The 20,614-nt window shown below is 33.6% G+C and overlaps 1 protein-coding gene across 1 annotated transcript in view; it reads right to left on the bottom strand.

Annotated features, from left to right (window-relative positions):
• The window catches only part of LOC105231844 (esterase E4), a 36,849-nt gene extending 26,943 nt beyond the window's left edge, over nucleotides 1-9,906 (bottom strand). Inside the window, exon 1 of the mRNA XM_049449655.1 lies at nucleotides 9,529-9,906. Within this exon, the coding sequence (XP_049305612.1) occupies nucleotides 9,529-9,678 (150 nt within the window). The 5' untranslated portion in view covers nucleotides 9,679-9,906. The remainder of the gene's footprint in view (nucleotides 1-9,528) is intronic.
• Nucleotides 9,907-20,614: the final 10,708 nt, after the last annotated feature.

The following is a 20,614-nucleotide window of genomic DNA, read 5'->3' as shown; positions in this document are numbered from 1 at the left end:
TTTTTATCTCTTTATGTCAAAATTTAATACAACTCATAAAATACAAAAATTATATTTCAAATCATAAGCAATTTGTTCAAAATTCATGTTTGTAGGAATACATTTCAATATTTCATTTCTTCAAAAAAAAAAAAAAAAACAATAAAAACAACCTTACATCTTCGTCTATATAAATAATGTATGTATGTAAAAATGAATCGCCAAAAATGTATGTACGCTCATAACTTTAATACGACTGAACGAAAATTTGATAATTCTTTTTTTAAAATATTCGTTTAGGTTCAGGGATTATTCGAATAATTGCCGGAAAACCCCTAAAAACAATCCTTTTCTTTTTCTCATACAAACGAATGAATGTTTTGTTCGTTAGTAACGCTAAGAGAACGGCTGAACCAATATTGATGAAATTTTAAGAGGTTGTTCGTTGTGGATTAAGGAAGGTTTAGAAATAAAAACATCTTATACTTTTCATGAAAAGTCGGCAAATTGGATAATTCCAAAAAGTAACTTTTTTCCAAAAACATGTTTTTTCAATTTCTGTTTTGTTTTTCAATATTTTGATTTGGAAATTATTTGAATAGTTCAGTTCTCGATCGCTTGCTTTTTTATTCCGGCTATTCAAGAGAAAAATTAATTACTATTACGATTTACGATGCTTTACGACAGGTTGTGAATTGAACAATTGAAAATTATTCAGTGAAAACTTTACGTGAGAAAAATCCAGTATTATATGAAGTGGTGGAAAGCAATATGGTTCATGGACCTTGCGGACACTACAATCCCTTTTCGGTTTATATGTCTAACAATAAATGCACGAAACACTATCCGCTTGCTTTTCCTTCGGAATCGCAAACTGGAAATGATGGATATCCACTCCATCGTCGTAGCTCATCAGACGACCATACAACTTAGAGTAGTGAATATCGAAGTTGACAACATATGGATCGTACTATATTCTCCACTGTTGTTCTAATTCACATTCTAAACTCATATCAATGTTTAGTATTGCAGTTTGGTGTAATCTATAAAATACGTTTGTAAGTACGTCACCAAGGGAAGCAACATGGCGCTTAATGGTCTTAAACGATACGGTCCATACGTGAACTGCAATAAAGCGCTTTGTAGGATATTTACTTTTGCAATTCATGAACGGTTTCCGATTGTTGTGTGTCTCGCAGTTAATATGGAGATTGGCCAAAGAGTTTATTTCAGCAGAGAATACATTACAGCCGGTGGTAACACCGCCAACAACAAAACTAACATTGACGAGTTTTTTTCTCAACTTTCGTCAGTGATCCGCTTACGAGAAACATTGCTCTATTTGAAAATACCTTGCATTCATGGAATGCATCGTCGAAGAAATAGTTACGCTGAAAGCAAGACCGAACAGTAGATGCGACATTCAGGTGTGTTCTCAACTAATGCATTAGGATGAATTTACACAACCCACCCAAAAAACGATGATTGCTTCTACCTTCGGTTGCTACTGATTAATGTACGCGGCGTATTGCGTACTGTGAATGGTATGGTGTGTGCAATTACAATTGCTGGAACACGATAATCAGTGGAAACAAATGTTGGACGATGCGATAGCTACTTCGAATGCCACTGAAGTTCCCACACTTTTCGCGATAATCATTTCACCATATCAGCCTTTAAATCCGCGTCAATTATGAGATACGAACAAAAATGACATTGTCGAAGACATTTTACATCGTATTCGCTAAAAATTGGAAATGGGTCAATTCCGGTTGATGCTTCCGGTGGTTTGATATCAATTCCATCTGCGGTTTATCAATTCACGAAAGATGAACTCATCACCAATCTTCGGACATTGGCCAAATTATCTTAACTATGATTCCTTAAATGCACGCGCAATATTAACTGCCAAAAAATACAGATGTTCTTGACTTAAACTGGAAGATTCAAAGTCAAATTCCGGAAGACTTGCGCTCATACAAATCGACCGATCGTCTTTCCATTGAAGACGTCGCCGTGAATTATCCAGTGGAGTTTCTAAATTCTTTGGAGAGGCTTGGTATGCCACCGCATCATTTGCGTCTCAAAGTTTGATATGTCGTTATTATGTTTTGCAATCTGCAAGCGCCGAAACTATGTAATGGAACCCGACTGATTGTGACGCAGCTATCGAATACAAAGGGCTGAATGCTTGATTCAACGAATTTCTTTGAGTCCAACGATTTGCCATTTCAGTTTCCAGCGAAAATTGCATTTGAGATGACACTCAACAGGACACAAGGATAGTCGCATAGTGTGTGCAATAAGTTTGGAAATTCTATGTTTTTCACACGGCTAGATATACGTGGCGTGCACACGAGTTGGAAAGCCATCTTTTCTGTACACCGGAACAGAAACCAAAAAATTATGTTATCAAGTTGCGTTACATTGAAAAAAAAAAATGAAATGATAAATTCAACTTTCTTTTCATTTCAAAACACATAATTTCACGCAGGCAACGGCTGCGGGGCCAGCTAGTTATTTATTAAACGAAAAACGAGCAAGAGCACTTTTTATTTGAAATCATTCATTCATTAATTCGAATTAAATTATTTAAATCGATATATCGTCAATTTAGTGCCGCACTGTTTTCGGAGTATGTTTGACAGAGCAATGCATTAGTTCGTGATGTCATGAGCGAAAAGAGGGGAACATTTTGTTAACAATTACCATTACAGTTTTCGGTTTTCTGAGTTGCATTTCTTCACTCTTCGTTTATGGCACAGCGTGCCACAATTTTGAACTGTATCAATGGATTCTACATAGCTTAACTCTTCAATAAACTCTGGATAAATACTTTTGTGTGTTGGAAAAAGATCAACCACAAATATTAACGTTTCTGTTTTGCTACTAAAAAAAAATTATATATAAAGGCTTCAAATATTTGTTTAGATAGACAAATTCGTATTGAAATTAAATGAAAAGGCATTTCTGAGTGTTTTCTCCTCTAAATAGTTTATGTAAACCTCTAAGTTCTGTAACAAAAACTCTCATTGTTTTTGATTTTCATATTTATTACGTTCGAAGGTATTTGTTAGCATAGAAGAACTAAAGAAAACATTGCGAATTTGTTTTACCTAAAACAGTGCTTTGATTGTTTTAAAATCTCACATATACTCTAACTATTTGGCATTTAAAAAGTACTTGTCGTTGTGTGAAGACTTTATATTATATATTAGGGTGGGTAAAAAAATTTAGTGCTTTTTCGTCAACCTCATGGAGCGAATTTCGCAGCTGTCGCAGCTGTGATAAGTCGGTATATTTCTGAAGCGGATGGTTAATGGTGATGAAAGGTGGGTCACTCACAACAATGTCAAGTGAAAATGGTCGTGGTCAAATCGCGATGAGTCGGCGCAAACGGTAGCTAAGGCATGACTGACAGTCAAAAAGGTTTTTTTACGTGTTTGTTGAGATTGGCAGAGAATCCTCCCTTACGGCGAAAATTTAAATTTTGTCTTGTTCTCTTAATGGTGGAACCATCGGAAGGGGACAATCGCTCAGAATCGACCACATTTAACCAATGAGAGGGGATAGAATATCGACAGTAACTCGCAAAAAGCTCCGGGGAAAGCTCTTATTCATCTATCTCATAGCCTGGACCTGGAACCAAGTGATTACTACACGTTGCTGTCAAAAGCAAATGTTTTTTGTTGACTCGACTGACCCAGTTTTTTGCCAATAGAGACGAGTGATCCTATGAGTGCGACATATAAAATGAAAGTAAATTATTAACGGTGATTTAATTTTATCAAAATCATAGGCATAGTGGTACAATACCTTCAAGACATATCTCGTTTTGGACGACTTTCGATTTCTTCAACTGATTAAAATATTAACAAAGTGAATTCTTTTACATATGGCTCAAGCAGCTCACGACTTCCGGTGTTTGACCAAGTATCCTCTGGGTAGCCCAAGAACATCCATTTGAAGGCGTTGGGTTTGGGACTCGCCACGTAAAAAAACCCCTCTAATGAAAAATCAACAACAGCCTCGGACGATGAGCTGTACGAGATATACGACGACATTGACATAGTTCAGCGAATTAAATGACAGTGGCTACGCTGGCTAAGTCATGGTGTCCGGATGGATGAAAACACTCCAGCTCTGAAAGTATTTCGACGCAGTGCCGCCGCGGGAGAGGAAGAGGAAGACCTCCACTCCGTTGGAAGGACCAAGTAGAGAAGGACCTGGCCTCGCTTGAAATATCCAATTGGCGCCACGTAGCGAAAAGAAGAAACGACTGGCTCGCGGCTATAATCGCGTAAGCGGTGTCTACGCCAATTAAGAAGAAGAAGGATATGGTGCTTGAAAATCGTCAGGCAAGTGTTATAGAGCTGGCAGCAGAGCTTGAGATCTCTAGCGAGTTCGTTCGGATGCTTTTTTTATTGGGTTGTCAAAAAAGTCCTGCGGTATTTTTATTGAATCAATTCGTGTGGCACCCATCCATCGAGCTTCTTAGTGACTCCAAGCTTCTTCAAATAGTTTATAACGGTTTGATGACTACTATGCCGGGCTCTTTTGACCAATTCAGCGATTTTATCGTAATTTTCGACGACAGGCCTTCCGGAGCATGGCACATCTTCGACCACCTCTACAGCAGAACGAAAACATTGAAACCATCGTTGTGCGGTGGAAATGGAAAATGTATCGGGTCCATAAACTGCACAAATTTTATTGGCGGCTTGAAATGCATTTTTGCCTTTATCGTAGTAGTACTGTAAAATATGCCGCATTTTCTCTTTATTTTGCTCCATGTTTGCGACGCTATAACTCACGAACGACTTAAAAGAAACGACAATCAATCAAACACGTATTAGCGCGTGGAATGAGCTTTCCAAAAAGGAATGGCATGACCCGATGCGACGAATAAAACTAGAATTACGCGCTTTCAGCGCCAACTAGCGAAGATACCGCAAGACTTTTTTGACAAACAATTAATTAAAAGATTAAGTTTACCCCTGATCTGTTGCCATGAGCATTGCCTCGACATGTTTTTTTCTAATTTAAGATACAATTTTCATTATAAAAGGTAAATAAACAAATTTTCTTTATTCACTAATATTAAATATTCATTTTTTTATATATCTATGCATACGTATGCACTTTTCAGGTAAATTTTCGTACTCAACTTGTCATAAGCACACACTCGCATGAAAACTGCAAACACACATATCATATATGTATGTATAGCATATGCATATGTGAATCACTTTGTGAGCTTTGTTGTTTGACGTTGTGAATGATGCATTCAAGTGTAACGCAGCAGTGTTTTGCTGTTTTAATTATCGAACCTTGGTTTACTTTACACACCAATTAAGTTCATCGTGATAGGATTTTGTTCAATGAATTCAAATTCAATGTAATTTGATGATCACTGCTAGTTCTAGGGAATAGTTACATAGTAGGTTCACAGCATAATTTTATAAAATATAACTCTTTGCTAAAGATCTGTCACTCTAAAAAAATGGTCTATGACAGGTTAATCAAGTATAGCTACTTTTTCCAATAGCAATGGTTTGACATCTCTGAACAATATTTACAAATCGTTCAACCTTATTACAAAAATTCATGTTCTGTAAAGAATGTGTAACGCGAGCTTCGCTCAAGTTATGGTCAACATAATCGGCCTACTCAGCATACTATTCGCAACTCTATCACCCATCTGGATACCCAGCATTCATTATTGGATAATATTCGACCGAATAGACCATGCCCAGTACGCAGCGAAGAAGTTAAAGCAGCCGTAGCTGACAGTGTACACGAAGACCGTAGGGAGTCGATTCGGCGCAGTTCGCTGCAACTTGGACTTCAAAAATGATGACGGTGAGAACGTAACCGTCAATGGCGACCGTTATCGCGCCTTGATAACCGAGACTTAGGCGTGACCAACATTTTAAAGAGATAATCTACAAAAAATTAATGTCAGAGAATGCTCTTTCGAATAATATAAAAAAATTTTAAGTTTCGGTGTTTTTTTTAACCTCGAAATGGATCACTCTTTACTAAAATTCTTAAAAAAATGTATTTTCTTTAAATTCAGCTAGCTAATTTTCACACAGTTTCTTCCTTATTATTGAATTTTTTTGGTTATTATTTCTTTTGCTGTTGATTAAACAAATTACATAGTAACAGGTTCTCGAATTAGCTAAAATCTGTGTTGTCAAAATGTGACAGTGTAAAGGGTTTGTCCGAAAAGTAATAGGACTGATTTTCTTCGAAATCCGAAAATGCAGCGTCCGTTAGACCAGAAATTGCGACGAGTGGAAGTGAGCCAAAAAAGTTTGAAAATGTGTGAAAGTGACGTCACGTAATCATAGGTGACGAGTCATGGATCTTTGAGTATGATCCCGAGACAAAGAGGCAATCTTCCGAGTGACACACGCCGGCGTCTTCTCGCCCAAAAAAAGGGAAGAATGAGAAAATCCGAAGTGAAAACGATGCTCATTACCTTTTTTGACATCAGAGTCATCGTCCAATATGGATTTGTCCTACTGTACAAATCGTTAGCGCCAAGTTTTACGTGGAAGTCTTCAAGAGACTCAATCGTAGGGTCAATCGGATCCGACAAAGCATCGCAGCCGATTGGAAGTTGCACCGCGACAGAGGCCTGGCTCACGCCGCCTTTATTGTGAACAGCCACCTAACTAAAGCCCGCAGTCCAACGCTTCGTCAGCCGCCCTACAGCTCAGATGTGGCCCCCCGGACTTCTTTTTTTATTGCCTGTAAAGGACGATGAAAAGCAAGCATTTTGAAACGATAGAAGGGATCCAAGCAGCATGTCCCTCGACTCTCAAGGCTATTCCGCAGAATGCCTTCTGTGACGCCTTAAATGCTTGGAAATCGCGCTGGAAGCACTGTTTCGACGTAGAAGGAGCATATTTTGAAAGTCTTTAATGATTTGTAACAGTTTTAATACTTTCCGGGCAAACCCTGTAAGATCTTATCATCAAACTCAATACCAAAATGATAGAGACAAGCAAGGAAACGAGCTGTAAAGTCTTTCTTCTTTCGTTCATGACGTCCGGAATTATTGAATTTTAATACCAAATTCACATCAAAAAACATAACTTTATTTTTTTTTCCATACAGAAAAGTCTACAGTATTTGAGTATTAACTAAAATAGCTCTGTCAATAGCTTTTAGTCAAAACACTGACACTGTTTTTACGTCTGTTCAATTATTTTGAATTTCGGTGAATGTATTCAACAACATTATTTTTTTTTAATGTCTAAATATTTAATTCCATAGTTCTTTGATAACTTCATACTAACAACTATATATGTAATAAACATATTTGATAAAAAATAATAATGAGTTTGAAATTTTGGATTCATTTACATATCTTCATACTTATATTTTTCACTTGTCTCTTTCCCTTTTCATCTTCCTCTCATATATACATACTTAGATACTCACAGAATAAACTCTCACAATAAATGTGATCTTTACTCGCATGTAGTTCAATAGCCGACAATGAATTATACATTGCTAACCTAATGATAATCGATTTCGCACATTTTTTGCCAATTTTGCTATAAACTCAATAATTCAATTAGCGTTGCAAATAGTTAATTTTTCAATATTTGTAAAGAGCAAAGGCAATTCAATGACAGAAATACAAAAAAGTAACTACAATGTACGAGATTAGAAAAAGACGAAAAAGTAACGACAACGCATAGAAGTCTTTATGGAATTTTAACGACTCCAAGTCATACAAGCACAAAGAGAATACTATAACTCATGCATTAAAGTGACAAAACAATACTTATTTGTAAACAAACGACGGCTGTCACTCAATCATTACGCCGTTAAGTCGCGTACCCTCGTACCCTCATAACTATTTTGCAAGTATTTCGCTATTTATTTTCGTTACTTTGCTCAATATTTCTTCAGCAATGACTTCTTGCTTACAGATTATGCTATATATAATAAATTTACATGTACGTGTGTACATTATGGAACAAGCTAACGTACTTTTTATGCAATAGCCCTCGGGCTACTGACAATCGCCTAGGTACTGACCCCAGTACCTACAGTTGAGTTTTTACCGAACATATCGGTAGTAACTCTGTGTGTTAAAATGCGTGGGATCGGGTCAATACGTTCCTGAGCCCCTTATACCTAATATAAAGATTTTCGAACTTCTGGGTGAGAATAATTTTATGTACAGTCCCATAATTTAGATAGCTAATAAAGTAATTCATAATGAATGTGGAAATAAGTTTTTATACTTGGTACACATGTTCCTTGGCAAAAAGTATGCAAAAGTTAAGCGGAGTTCAAAGATGGGCGTAATCGGCAAACAGCTACTCCCACGGAACTCCATTAACCGAAATACAAGTGGCCCCCGTGGGCATAAAATTTTGAAAAATTGGGCGTTGGTCAATTGCTAGTGTACAAATCCAGTAGCAAATAACATAACGGGATAAAGCTTTGCACGACTAATGTCTTTAGAGTATGCCACCATATGACTTAAAAGTGGCCAAATCGAACCAAAACTATTCACGCCACTAGGTACTGAATATGAAGACCCCAGTACCTACAGTTGAATTTTAACCGAAAATATCGGTCAATACGTGAAATTTATAATTGAAATTTGGAGAGGATCCTTTCCTGGCAATAGTAACTCTGCGTGTTAAAATGGGTTGGATCGGGTCAATACTTCCCTGAGCCCCATATACCTAATATAAAGATCACTGTAGCAGTGAAGGATCTTTGTTTTAGCGCCGTCAAAGAACTCGTATAGCTTAAAAATATGTAATTTTTTTCAAAGATTTCACTGTATATTTTTGAAACATTCATAAAAATACCTGCACATTTTCCAAATAATCAATAAGCTTTTTTTTTTAATTTCCAAAAATCGATGTGTTTTGAGCCACAACACTAGGTGTGCCCTCCCTACAGAGAATTATTATTATAAAATCATGAGCCGAGAAACTATGATATACGTATTAGTTTGAGAAATTAATCCTTGATTATTCAATATCCCTGCATAATTCGAACAAAGATTATACAGCGATGACTTAAGACAGTGATTTTGGATTCATATTCTGGAATAGATAACTCTTGATATGACATAACTTTTTCTATACGCTCAAGTGTATTTATAAATTAAAGATCAATTGTATAACTTTTGTCAGTCAATTGATTAATTTGAAAATTAGTTAAAAATTATCACGAAGAAAATATCGTTGATGCAATCAAGACAGATGAAAGAGAAAATTTAGAAGAGTTCGTTGATGCGTTCAGGGCAAACAATAAAGCTACAACAAATACTTATGAATGTTTCGGCACTTTAAATAATGCAAGTATATATATACATATATTAAATAAATATTTTAATTGAAAATTGCACTTAATGTGTTTTCCTTGTCATCCCTTAAAATCTTTAAAATTGTAGCAAAATATAATAAATATGCATAATAAAATAAATACTAACTTCCACATAGTGCACTTGCCCATCTTTGTCGGTGTTTTTATGTTTGTTTAATAATATTACAATTAACTCACCTTAAGTGTGTTCGATAGCTTGCCAGCCCTGGCGATGGCTGTTCCAAATGTCGATGGTGCAATGGCCAGCGATGTGGACTCACGCGCCAATATGTTACACAGTGCAAACAATATTAACGGTAATAAGGTCAGTAGACGCTTGCGCACCATTGTTTTGTATTGCGGGTTTTTTGGTTGCTGGTTGTTTTAACTATTTCAACTTCACTTTAAATATTTTTTAATGTTTCAATATTTGTATTTTTAAATATTCGTGGCACAAATTTTGAAAAAGTCGTCAGTTCTATTTTTAATGTTTGGCAAACTGAATTTTAGGTAAATAAGAATGAGGTGATTTAGTGAACTTTGAATACAGTGGCAGTGAAATGTTTTTTTTTTAAGTGATTTTCTATTTTTGTCACAAATAATCAAACATCATGCTGAACTTATAATATTTCTGGTATACATATATTATATTTAATTATTATTTATCTGGACACTATAGTTAATTATTTTTCTATTTAAATATCTTAGGTAAGCTTCAGTGAATAATTTTTATTTTATTTTTATTAGTCACTCAAGATTTTTACTTTGCCCGTCGAAAATAATTTTTTTCGTGGCATTAAAATTTTTCACGGCTGCGTTTCGTGTCCGCCAATGCAAGTTTCGGCGGTTGCAAAACATTTAGAACTATTTACCAGTGTTTATCAACGCTTATTAATTCAGAGCAACAGCTGGCTTCTATATACAAAGTGTTATCGCTTCATAAACAAAGTAATTGAAGGTTTTAAGTGCTTCCTAGCAGAAGGTTACAACGCATACAAATTTATATTTTTACATGTGTATACGTGTATGTAATGAATAAAGTTTTTGCTTTTTCCATTTCAGGCAGGAAAAACGTATAATCCATTAACCTTACTGTAGTAACATTGTTGTAATTTTTATTTATGAAGATTTTCGCTACAAGTGCAAGTAAGTATATAAAAAATTCGCGACCTTCTTTTCATAGTACGGTGGAAGTAATACACTCAACTAGTTGAATCAATACATACTTACATATGTTACATACATACATACATATGTTACATACATATATACATGCATTTTATATTATTTCATACATACATAGATACATCTTTACATATGGTATGTATTACCGATGTTCTGCTTAATGTCTTATTTAGGTTTAGGCCTGAAAATTATAGGTGTCACTTCCGCCAACTGGAATTGCGCAGTAATTGCGTTTTAATGCCTTTTCTGTTTAATTTAATACGAATTTAACCAGTTCAACATTTTAACAGCTGCAACGGCCCTCAAGTGCCAGTAATAAAAAGTAATGCAAACTTCTGATTAATTAAAGGGAAAAATCAAAAAGTAAATACCATAATTGATAGCTACAGCGCTTTAAATTATTTTTACAAAACAAGCAACGAGATATTCTTGAAAAAAAAAAATAAATAAAAGCTCGTCTTCATGTACGGGTTGATATGATTGAAGTTAATTACTTTGTTGACTACTACAACAGACTTTGATGCAAACGTTCTAGTCGATACAGAAGACTTCTGACACAAACTCGTTTATAATCTACAAAAAAGTATTCATGGTGCTGAGAATACTTTCAGTTAATGTTACTTGGCAGTTAAGCAGTCAAATTTTTTTCATGATGACATGGTTAGTAAGACAAAAGTATAGCCGAAAAAAAATAGCAAATAAAAAAAAACGCTCGGCTGTACCGAAGCTTTAATACCCTTCACTGCTGCATTTCTTATAGCATAAAAGTGTATAAAAAGAGTTTTATCTTGATTTTGATCAGACAGTTTGTATGGTAGCTATTTGCTATGGTAGTCTGATGTTACACTTGTTTTAGACATTACGCCATTTGAAAATTCGTGAGGATATCTCCTCAAAAAAAAATATACTCCATACAAGAACAGGATAATTAACCATCAGTTTAGTGACTATGTGCTATAGTTATTTCAAATCAGTGGTTCTGTCAAATGTGCTTCTCTGAGAAAATTTGCGGAATTTTAGTTCGATATCTCAAAAACTGCTGGCCCAGCTCGCGCATATACAGACAGACTCACAGGACTAAATCGACTCAGCTGATCAATTATGTATAGTTATTTTATAAAATCTCCGACATTTCTTCTGCATGTTGCAAATATTGTAGCAAACTTAATAAACCTGAGGTTCTGGGTATAAATAACTGTAAACGGGCAAAGTTTAGAATTTCTAACTTTAATTTTTATGTATCAAATGTAAATATAATTGAAAATATTTTCCGAAAGTATGAAGTTGAACCGGAAAATAGTTTTGGAGATATGAGCGTATTTGTAAGCATGTGCTAACTTAGTGCTATCGGCTCTCGAAACTATAAATGCGTTTTTTCGAAACAGTATTTTTACAGTTCGTAAGAAAAATTCCTCCGAAAGGGCTCGACAGATCAACTTGAATATTTCACATAACTATTTTTTTAGATATATTTGTCAGGAATGAGATTTTTTATAATAATTTTGATTTTTAAGGCTAATTTAAATTTTATACATTTTTTCACAAAAACGACTTTTTGAAAAACATCAAAATTTTGACCACACCTGCGATCACTACCTGTATTCATGTATTAAAATTAAATAAAATATATAATTTTTGGTTTCGAATTTGAGATAGTTTTAAGCATAAAAATCCTCTTCACCGCCAGACACCTTTTTTCGGAGGTTCTCCTAGAGATCGACTATCTAATCAATGCCCTCCAATTTTTTTTAAATAAATCAAGGATTGTTTAAGTACATTCAATTCTGTTAATATGCTTTTTTTTATTAAATAAAGTGGATGTTCGAAAAAGAAATTCACTAAAAAACGTGTTTGACTTGAAATTAAATATAATCTCTTAAGAAATAAAATAAAAATTTAAATCTTTCAACAATATAGTATGTCTAATAACACAATTTCTTCTTGTAGTACCACAAAATAGTGCTAGAAACAACACAAGTAGCTTTTAGTGGTATTGATTGGCATGACACTGGGGATACTGGAGACAGTTTTTTTATTTTATTTCTTGCTTTATAATTCCGTTGTGATTTTCGTAGAGCGTTTTGAGTTAACACAAACCAAATGGCGGAAGCCTCTGATGATATCTCTATTCGGATCAGAAATGGATAAGACAAATATCCTAAAGTTTGCATTAAAATCAATATGTCTGTTTGAAATTTCAGTGCGGTACGGTTCAATGGAGCTGCCATTGTACCTTGAAAAAATCACAAGCGTTTAGAAGTTTTCAAAATTATGGTTTCCAAATTAACTCTGGATAACCTATGCATTTTTTTCAACCAATAAAAAACTACAAGAAAGTTCAATGGTGTATAATATAGCAGTTTGACAATCAAGTGGAATCCAATACCTTAGTAATACTACCTGATATGGCAGGCCAAAGTTCACAAAGAGTTCAGGCGCCAAAAAAACTGTTCAAAATGTCTTCTGGCACTATATGATGCCAAGGCAGTATACAAAATATTTTTCAATGATTATGAAAAAAAAACATTAGTAATGCTTTCAGTAGCCAGAAGATGAATGGAGGAGAGAGAAAGAGCGCGAAAAATCAATACCAATGATAAATATTACTTTGAGCAGATTATTTCAATTTACTTTGCTTTATTTACATTTGACTTTTTGTCTACTTTTGGTATTGCTTTGGTTTCTTTTTATTTTCCATAAATTTTAACCCAGCGATCAAATATACAAGAAGCCTGTATTGACTCTGTGGTACTCACTTCATTATAAAAATATGTATTTTTATGAGTACTAGTAGACTCGCCTAAGCGGTATACAAATACAGACGAAATTGTGATGGCCATCATTAGAATACAAGGTATTGAGCTTGGGCTTTAATTTTGAATATAATTGATGCAAATATTTGCTAATGAAAAAATCATGAATTTTCTATATAACTTTTTTTTTAACTTTTTTCGACCAATGGAAAGTCATGGAAGACTTGCTTCATAAAAAATTCGGTTATTAGCATCAGATTGATAGCAGTAAATCTCTAGACGCGATATGGATCGACTCAATGCAGTTTGGTTAATGTCTTGGGTAGGAGGCGTGTCAATGCTAGATTAGTATCACAATATTTGAATATTTTGCATAAACCAAGCTGAGTGGGGATCGTAATAGAGTTGCTTGACAACGTAATTAAGAATCGTACATTTAACAAACGACACGTGGATTTATGAATATGGCGTCGAAACTATACAACAATTTAGCGAGTCGAGCTCTAAAAATGAGCCGAATCCGAAAAAAAACATAATACACTGAAAAGGCCCTACCACCCGAGACTTATAACTAATGTATGTAATAAGAGAATTTGATTAAGGATCATCTAAAAATGGTTGAAATTGGGCTATGGCTTTTCAAGCTTCCAAAGAGCGAATATGAGACTGAGTGTTATGCAAAATGGTGTTAACAATAATCATAACAGTTTTACTCAAAGAAAAAAAATCAAACTTCCAGCTAAACTTATATATAATGCCACTCAGTGAAGAAGATAACTGAATAATATTAAGCGATAATACCCCTACACCCTACAACGAGCCCTACAAGGACCGATAATCCTCATTTTCCCGCAGTTATTCAAGTAAACTCTCTAAAAAATATTTCGGTTATTACGAAAGATATTATGCGATAAATAACGAGAGCATCTGATATTCGGCAGGGGCTGAACTTAACCTTTCCTTACTCGTTTACTTTTCTCATAACGTTAACGACTGCCGTGTTGAGTTTTTATGTAGCGCCAATAAACCAATAACCCACTTCCTTTATTGGCAGTCGATGATATCAGAGAGCTAAAGAGCCAAGCTGTTTAAAAATCATGAATAATATACATATGTGTATATAAGCAAGCATATGCATTGATACACTGAAAGCTTTCGATACATACAAATCTTTCCTACACCTTGCCCCCAGCTTTTCAATTAACGTTTGTGCAGATGAAAGCGACACCAGACAACAACAGATGAATCGATCGCTAAATGAGAATTCGGTTAATGCTGCCATTGGAAATGTTTGCACTTTCAACGAAAGCGCTGACGACGTCGTTGGACAACAATCAAGCTTGCTGTGGCGACTTCAGAGCAGTTCGCTTAAGCTTCGGTTTCGGCTACGGATACTTTGTGGCTGCTGCGCACGCCCACCGAGCGACTGTTACAACACAAGCGATTACACTTTTAAAAAATTTCACATACACGCATACATACTTTAACTTATATATAATACATATGTAAGTATGTATATGTAAGTATATAAGCATATATCTGCATCTACAAACGGATCTGCCGGATTTTCGCCTGTTTCTTTTCTTTCGACTTCTTCTTTCACATTGCTTTCGTCATCTTCCTTGTAGGTTGTTTTGTTGTGGGCTAGTTGTTGATTTATGTTGTTGTTTTTTGTATGTTTTTGTTATCACAAGCATTTAGTAATCTGTTTACGATACCTTTTTTCTTTCAACGTAATTGTGTAGCGTGAAAAATCTCGTTTGCAAACCAGCTCAATGTTGCACTGTGACGCCGCAATGGCATTAGAGTTCATGGGGAAGGCGACTGCAGCTGGCTGCAGTTGACCACCAAGCACACAAACATGCTTTACGTACATCCGCACATACAAATGTATGCAGGTGGTTATGCACTTGAGATGTTATTATTTTAATTGATTGCAGTGAGTTTGTGCTTTTGATTATAAAAAATAATTTTAAAAGCAAAAACACCGAAATGTACTATAACAAGGGTGAGCAAAAATAAATAAATAATAATATTATTTTTTCAAATAACTTTTTTTTAACTCTTTTTCTCAAAAATTTAGTAAGACTCTTGAGCTGTGTAACCCTTTCTGAGTGCATTTTGTTGCATTGCAGTTGGTTTTCGTAAGCGAAAACGAAAGAGTTTAGCAACGAACTCGATTTTCCATTTCACTACATCAAACGATTGCCGTTATTGCATTACTCATTCCACTATCGAAATGACAGAAATGCAGTAAGTGAAGCGCAACCGATGCACTCTTGATGAGTATGGGTTGTGTAATGTTAAACGTAGTTCAAAAAAATTTTAAAAATATAGGCATAAGGTATGTACATACATATGTATATACTATGTATACTGTAATATATTTATATATATTAAAAGAAAAAAAATAAATAAAAACTAAAAACAAAAAAAAATATTTAAAAAAAATTATTAATATTAACGGTAGTTCAAAATTAAAAAAAAAATGTAAATTTTGTACCTTAGGAATTTTTTGTTTTCAAATTTTATGTTTTAAAAATGAAGTTTCAATTTTTAATCCAAAATTGAAATAAAAAAGTGTAAATCTAATTTTTTATTCAAAATTTTTGTATTAAAAAAATTTCAAAATCGAAATTGAAAATTGAAATTAGATATTTTATCTAAAATCTTCGAATTAAAAATTGAAAATTTAATTATTAATTCCAAAAACAGAGTAAAACTGATAAAATATATAATGTACTACAATAACAATTAAGAAATGTAAATTGGTGAGTTCGGTATTTTTTGGTTAAAAAATTTTGGTTTTAAGAATTAAGTTTCAACTTCTATTCCCAAAATTTTAATTAAAAATTTAAAATCAAATTTTTAATTTAACATTTTATTATTAGAAATTTTCCAAAATCGGAATTGTTAATCTGTTTTTTATCAAAAATCTTCGGATTAAAAATTGAAAATTTAATTATTAATTTCAAAACCAGACTAAAACTGAATAATTAATTAATTCTTTGAATGTGTATGCTTGTCGACACTGCTCTAGAGTGTTGCTCTATGCGAGTTCTAGCTCAAAATGGTAGAACACGAAGTAACGTGCAATGCAAGCGCGACAAACTGTCAATTTCAAAAAAAAAAGAAAAAAAAGTTGTAACCTTATTTTAAATACTTTTTAAACATTTTTTTTTAATTTCTTATTTTTTTTTTAATTTAATTAATTTTAAAATTAAAAAAACTAACTTGTTTAATAATTTTTTTCATTTTTTTTAATTCTTTAAGATTTTTTGTTGTCATTCCAATATTTTTGATTCAAATTTTAAAAATTATTTTTATTTAAAAATTTTTGAATAAAAAAATTAATTTTTATTTGCCAAATCGTACCTATATATTTCTTACCATATGTATGTGTATACAGAAATGTTTTAAAATTAGAATTTTAACACGCTTGACATAAAAGAATAAAAATTACAACAATGCAACAAAACAAAAAAAATTAAATTAAAAAATGGAAAAAATTATCATGAAATTTGCCATTGTAGTGCGTAGAAATCAGTAAAAATGCGAAAGCTTGTAAATTCATAAATGACAGCCGCATTATCAACCGAGCAATAGCTGACCACGCCAAAAGGGCAGTGGCGCGTCACTTTTGCATGATCTCATTCGCCGCTTGTGCGCATAACGGCCACTGCCAAGCGCTTTAAAGTGCAAATTTTGCTTTTAAATAAAACAGCGAAATCGCTAATTATGTAACAGTTATATTTCCTTTGTGTGTATGTGTGTATGGTCAGCGGCGTTGGGCAGTTAACAGTTATAAACAGAAATATGTAAATAACATTTGTTTTTTTTTTGTTTGTTTTTATGCATGTATTCAAATATTCGAGCTTAGAAAAAAATAGATAATTAAAAAAAATTAGAAAAAAATTATAACTGCTTTTATCGACAAATAAGTGATTTGTCATTTAAAAACTTTCATAATAAGCGCACTTTGACAAGGTGTGGGTGGAGCGCATAATCGCGTTTGTGCCGGTTTATTTATGCCAAATTAGCAAACGGAATAAAAGTTTGATAAATTTGGTAATTGACGCATGTCTTATAAACTTTTCACATAAAAATATAAGTTGAAAAATTATAACAAAGAAAGACTTTACGGGTCTATCATTAATCTGAATATTTGTTATCTAATACTTTTGGCATTAGAAAACAAATATGCTCGAGAAAAAATGGTGTCGACCGAAAGTATGAAAAACATTCTAACCAATTGATTTTTATCTACATATGTTTAGAACCAGGTATATTGTTATCAGAAAAAGGTGTCCACTAGCATTTTTTTCGATATCTTGCAAACTACCAATGTTTTCGATATAAAGTCAGCCAAAAGCACAATGGTCCTTACATATAATCAGTATGTAGGGGCTAGAAAGGGCATAGCCTCATCCCCACGGACATACAAACGAATAGAGAGATATCTTGAAATCAATTCGTCTTGTCGTCCTGTGCATTTTGATATACATATGTATATAGCCACATCCATCTCGATTAAAGTACAAAATCAGTTATAATAATATTTTGCCAATATAATGATGCTGTACAGTTATGAATTTTCATTATCTTTATATATAAAAATTACGAATCACGTTGTTTATCCACGATTGACTTCTAAGCCACTGAACCGATTTTAACAAAATTTAGCACACTGTGTTCAGTTCGAACCAACTTAGAAGATAGGATAGTAAAAACAATCATAAATAAAAAATACAGTGAATACTCAAATGGACGCTCTATTAAGCGGACATCTTCATTATCCATATATATAGACCGGTTCCACAATTTGTTGATGTTTGTTAAGTACAATCCATGAACTCTATTAACTGGTCAGGAAAGGTGGTAATCAAACACTGAGAAAGCAGCCTGAAATTCGTTTTTTTAAATACAATTTCATGTACAATCCCTTGGATAATTGTACCAACAAAAACGTTTTCGCCTTTATTTTTAAATAAAATTTTCACAATTTTGAATAGTTTATTAAATGAATAACAGTATAAAATGTATACCACAACAACGTGCGGCCGGAGACACTAGTTAAGTATGTAAAAACAATTATTTCTGTCGCCCCACTTATGACATGTCAATCTAATTTAAATTTAGAGTAAGATTGCATATATAGAAAATAAAATCTTGATAGATACAAGTACATCGTAAATGGAATCAGAAATCAAAAAAAGCGACGATTTGCTATGGATGTGAAAGCCAAAGTCAACTTTTGAAAGCAAACTGAAAGACTGCAGGAAATATCTAAGGGGTTACGACAGGCTATGATTTTCAATGAATCTATTTTCTTATTAAGAAGGATCTTATAAGTATAATTCAATGAAATTCAATCAAATAATGAAAAAATCGTATTCTGATCGCAAAAGGTTACGAAATTAGCTAAAAGAAACTATGTTGGCAAAATTTGGTCTTCATAATAATTAACTTCCTTTGTTTATATTAAAAATAAATAAAGTTCCTTTCGACCTTCTTATTCTAGTATAGATTATACCATAAACGGCAACGATGTTGCTATTTATAATTAAGATGTTATATTATTTTTTAGGTGGATTCCATTTTCGGCAAATCATTATAATTTGGCAATGTCAATGTCAACAGCAGTAAAGCGGATTTTATGCCGTTAGATATTTATTGAGTTTCTGTTTTTCAATGATTTCGATTTTACCTAATTTAGCACTGATTGCAAAGTGTGACTTCATATTAGGCTTACAACTTTTAAACCCGGAAATAAACAATGGTTTGTGATTTGTGTTTTGGTAAATTTTAACAATAAACATCTTCAATGATAAAGATGTAAACTTAGTTGAACTAACCACTTATATAACTAATATATCTGACTTACTGAAAAAATTGGTCGTCTGCTTTTGGGAAGTGACACTCAAACAGCTGACCAAATGGGTACAGCAGATAAATTGGATAAAATGATGAGCTTTAATAGAACGGTTGGTTAAGACTTCAAAATTATTATTATTTTTTTTTAATTTAAATGTAAAACATAATTTTGTTGAAGAAATTTTAAAGATATGTTGATATCTCGAATAGTTTTTTTTTGTTTTTTTACTATTATTTGTAATAACTTACAACTCTTTGAAGCTTGCTGCTTCGTATCAAAGTGCTCTTCTGAAGAAAAAAACATGCTGATCAGTGAGCGATGATTATTTCCGTAGTAGTCGACAAGTTAATTAAGACTGTTATATAAGCTGTTACTACTTTTTTCTTCCTTCATTTATACTATGCGCTAAAAATTATATGTTGATAAAAGGCCGACGGTTGAAGAAGCTTTGGAAAATGTTTACTCCTCCAACCAAAATTTATAGTTAGCTACTAATCAAGGTGTTGATTATGTAAACGAAGGTTGTTGAAGAATTTGAAAGTTGTTGCGATTAGAAATGTAAACCATAAAATGACGTACATACATAGGCTGCTATATATATTTCTGGACTAGGCAACACTGCTGTTACCAGGTGCAATCTGACATTTCCATTGGAAAGTTTGGCATTTTTTAGCATAACATCACTCAGAACGTTTTGTCATTTAATCGTGAATTGTTTTATTTACAGGGAATTAAAAAATTCATCTCGGCCAAAAAATGGAATTAACTCGTGAACATTTTCGTGCGATCATTTTTCACAACTTTCGACGTGGATTATCACGACAAGAGTGCATCGATGAACTAAAATCTTTGTATGGCTATGAAGCACCATCCTATAGCACTGTGAAAAACTGGTACAAAGACGAATTCCGTGAAGGTCGTCCAAAAACAGCCGTTGTGCCAGAAAACATCGATGCCGTACGTGAACTGATAATGCAAGACCGTCATGTAACATACCTTCAGATAGAGGCATGCCTATGCATTTCTCCCACCAGCATACATTCGATATTGCATGAACACCTGGCCGTAAAAAAGGTTTGTTCTCGTTGGATCCCGCACAATTTGACAATCGCTCAAAAAAAGGCTCGTGTGGATTGGTGTAAAGAAATGCTGAAAAAATACGATCGCGGTGCTTCAAAAGACGTTTATAAGATCGTCACAGGTGACGAATCATGGATCTATCGTATGAGCCCGAAACAAAACAGCAATCGACCGTGTGCGTCTTCCAAGACGAGCCAAGTACAACGACCACAAAAAAAAAAAAACATTTTCGTTGATAAATATGCCTATTTTCATTATTAGGCCAGAAATATATATAGCAGCCCTCGATGCTAATGCCATGGATGCTAATATTATTGACTTGATGTTCGAATCACAATTTTGTTGATTTTCGAATACAAATAAATCAATTTCCAGGTTTAGCCATTAGAAA

This window comes from Bactrocera dorsalis, chromosome 2 (genome assembly GCF_023373825.1).
Source record: "Bactrocera dorsalis isolate Fly_Bdor chromosome 2, ASM2337382v1, whole genome shotgun sequence".
Classification (NCBI taxonomy): domain Eukaryota; kingdom Metazoa; phylum Arthropoda; class Insecta; order Diptera; family Tephritidae; genus Bactrocera; species Bactrocera dorsalis.
This window is presented reverse-complemented; position numbering and strand designations above follow the sequence as displayed.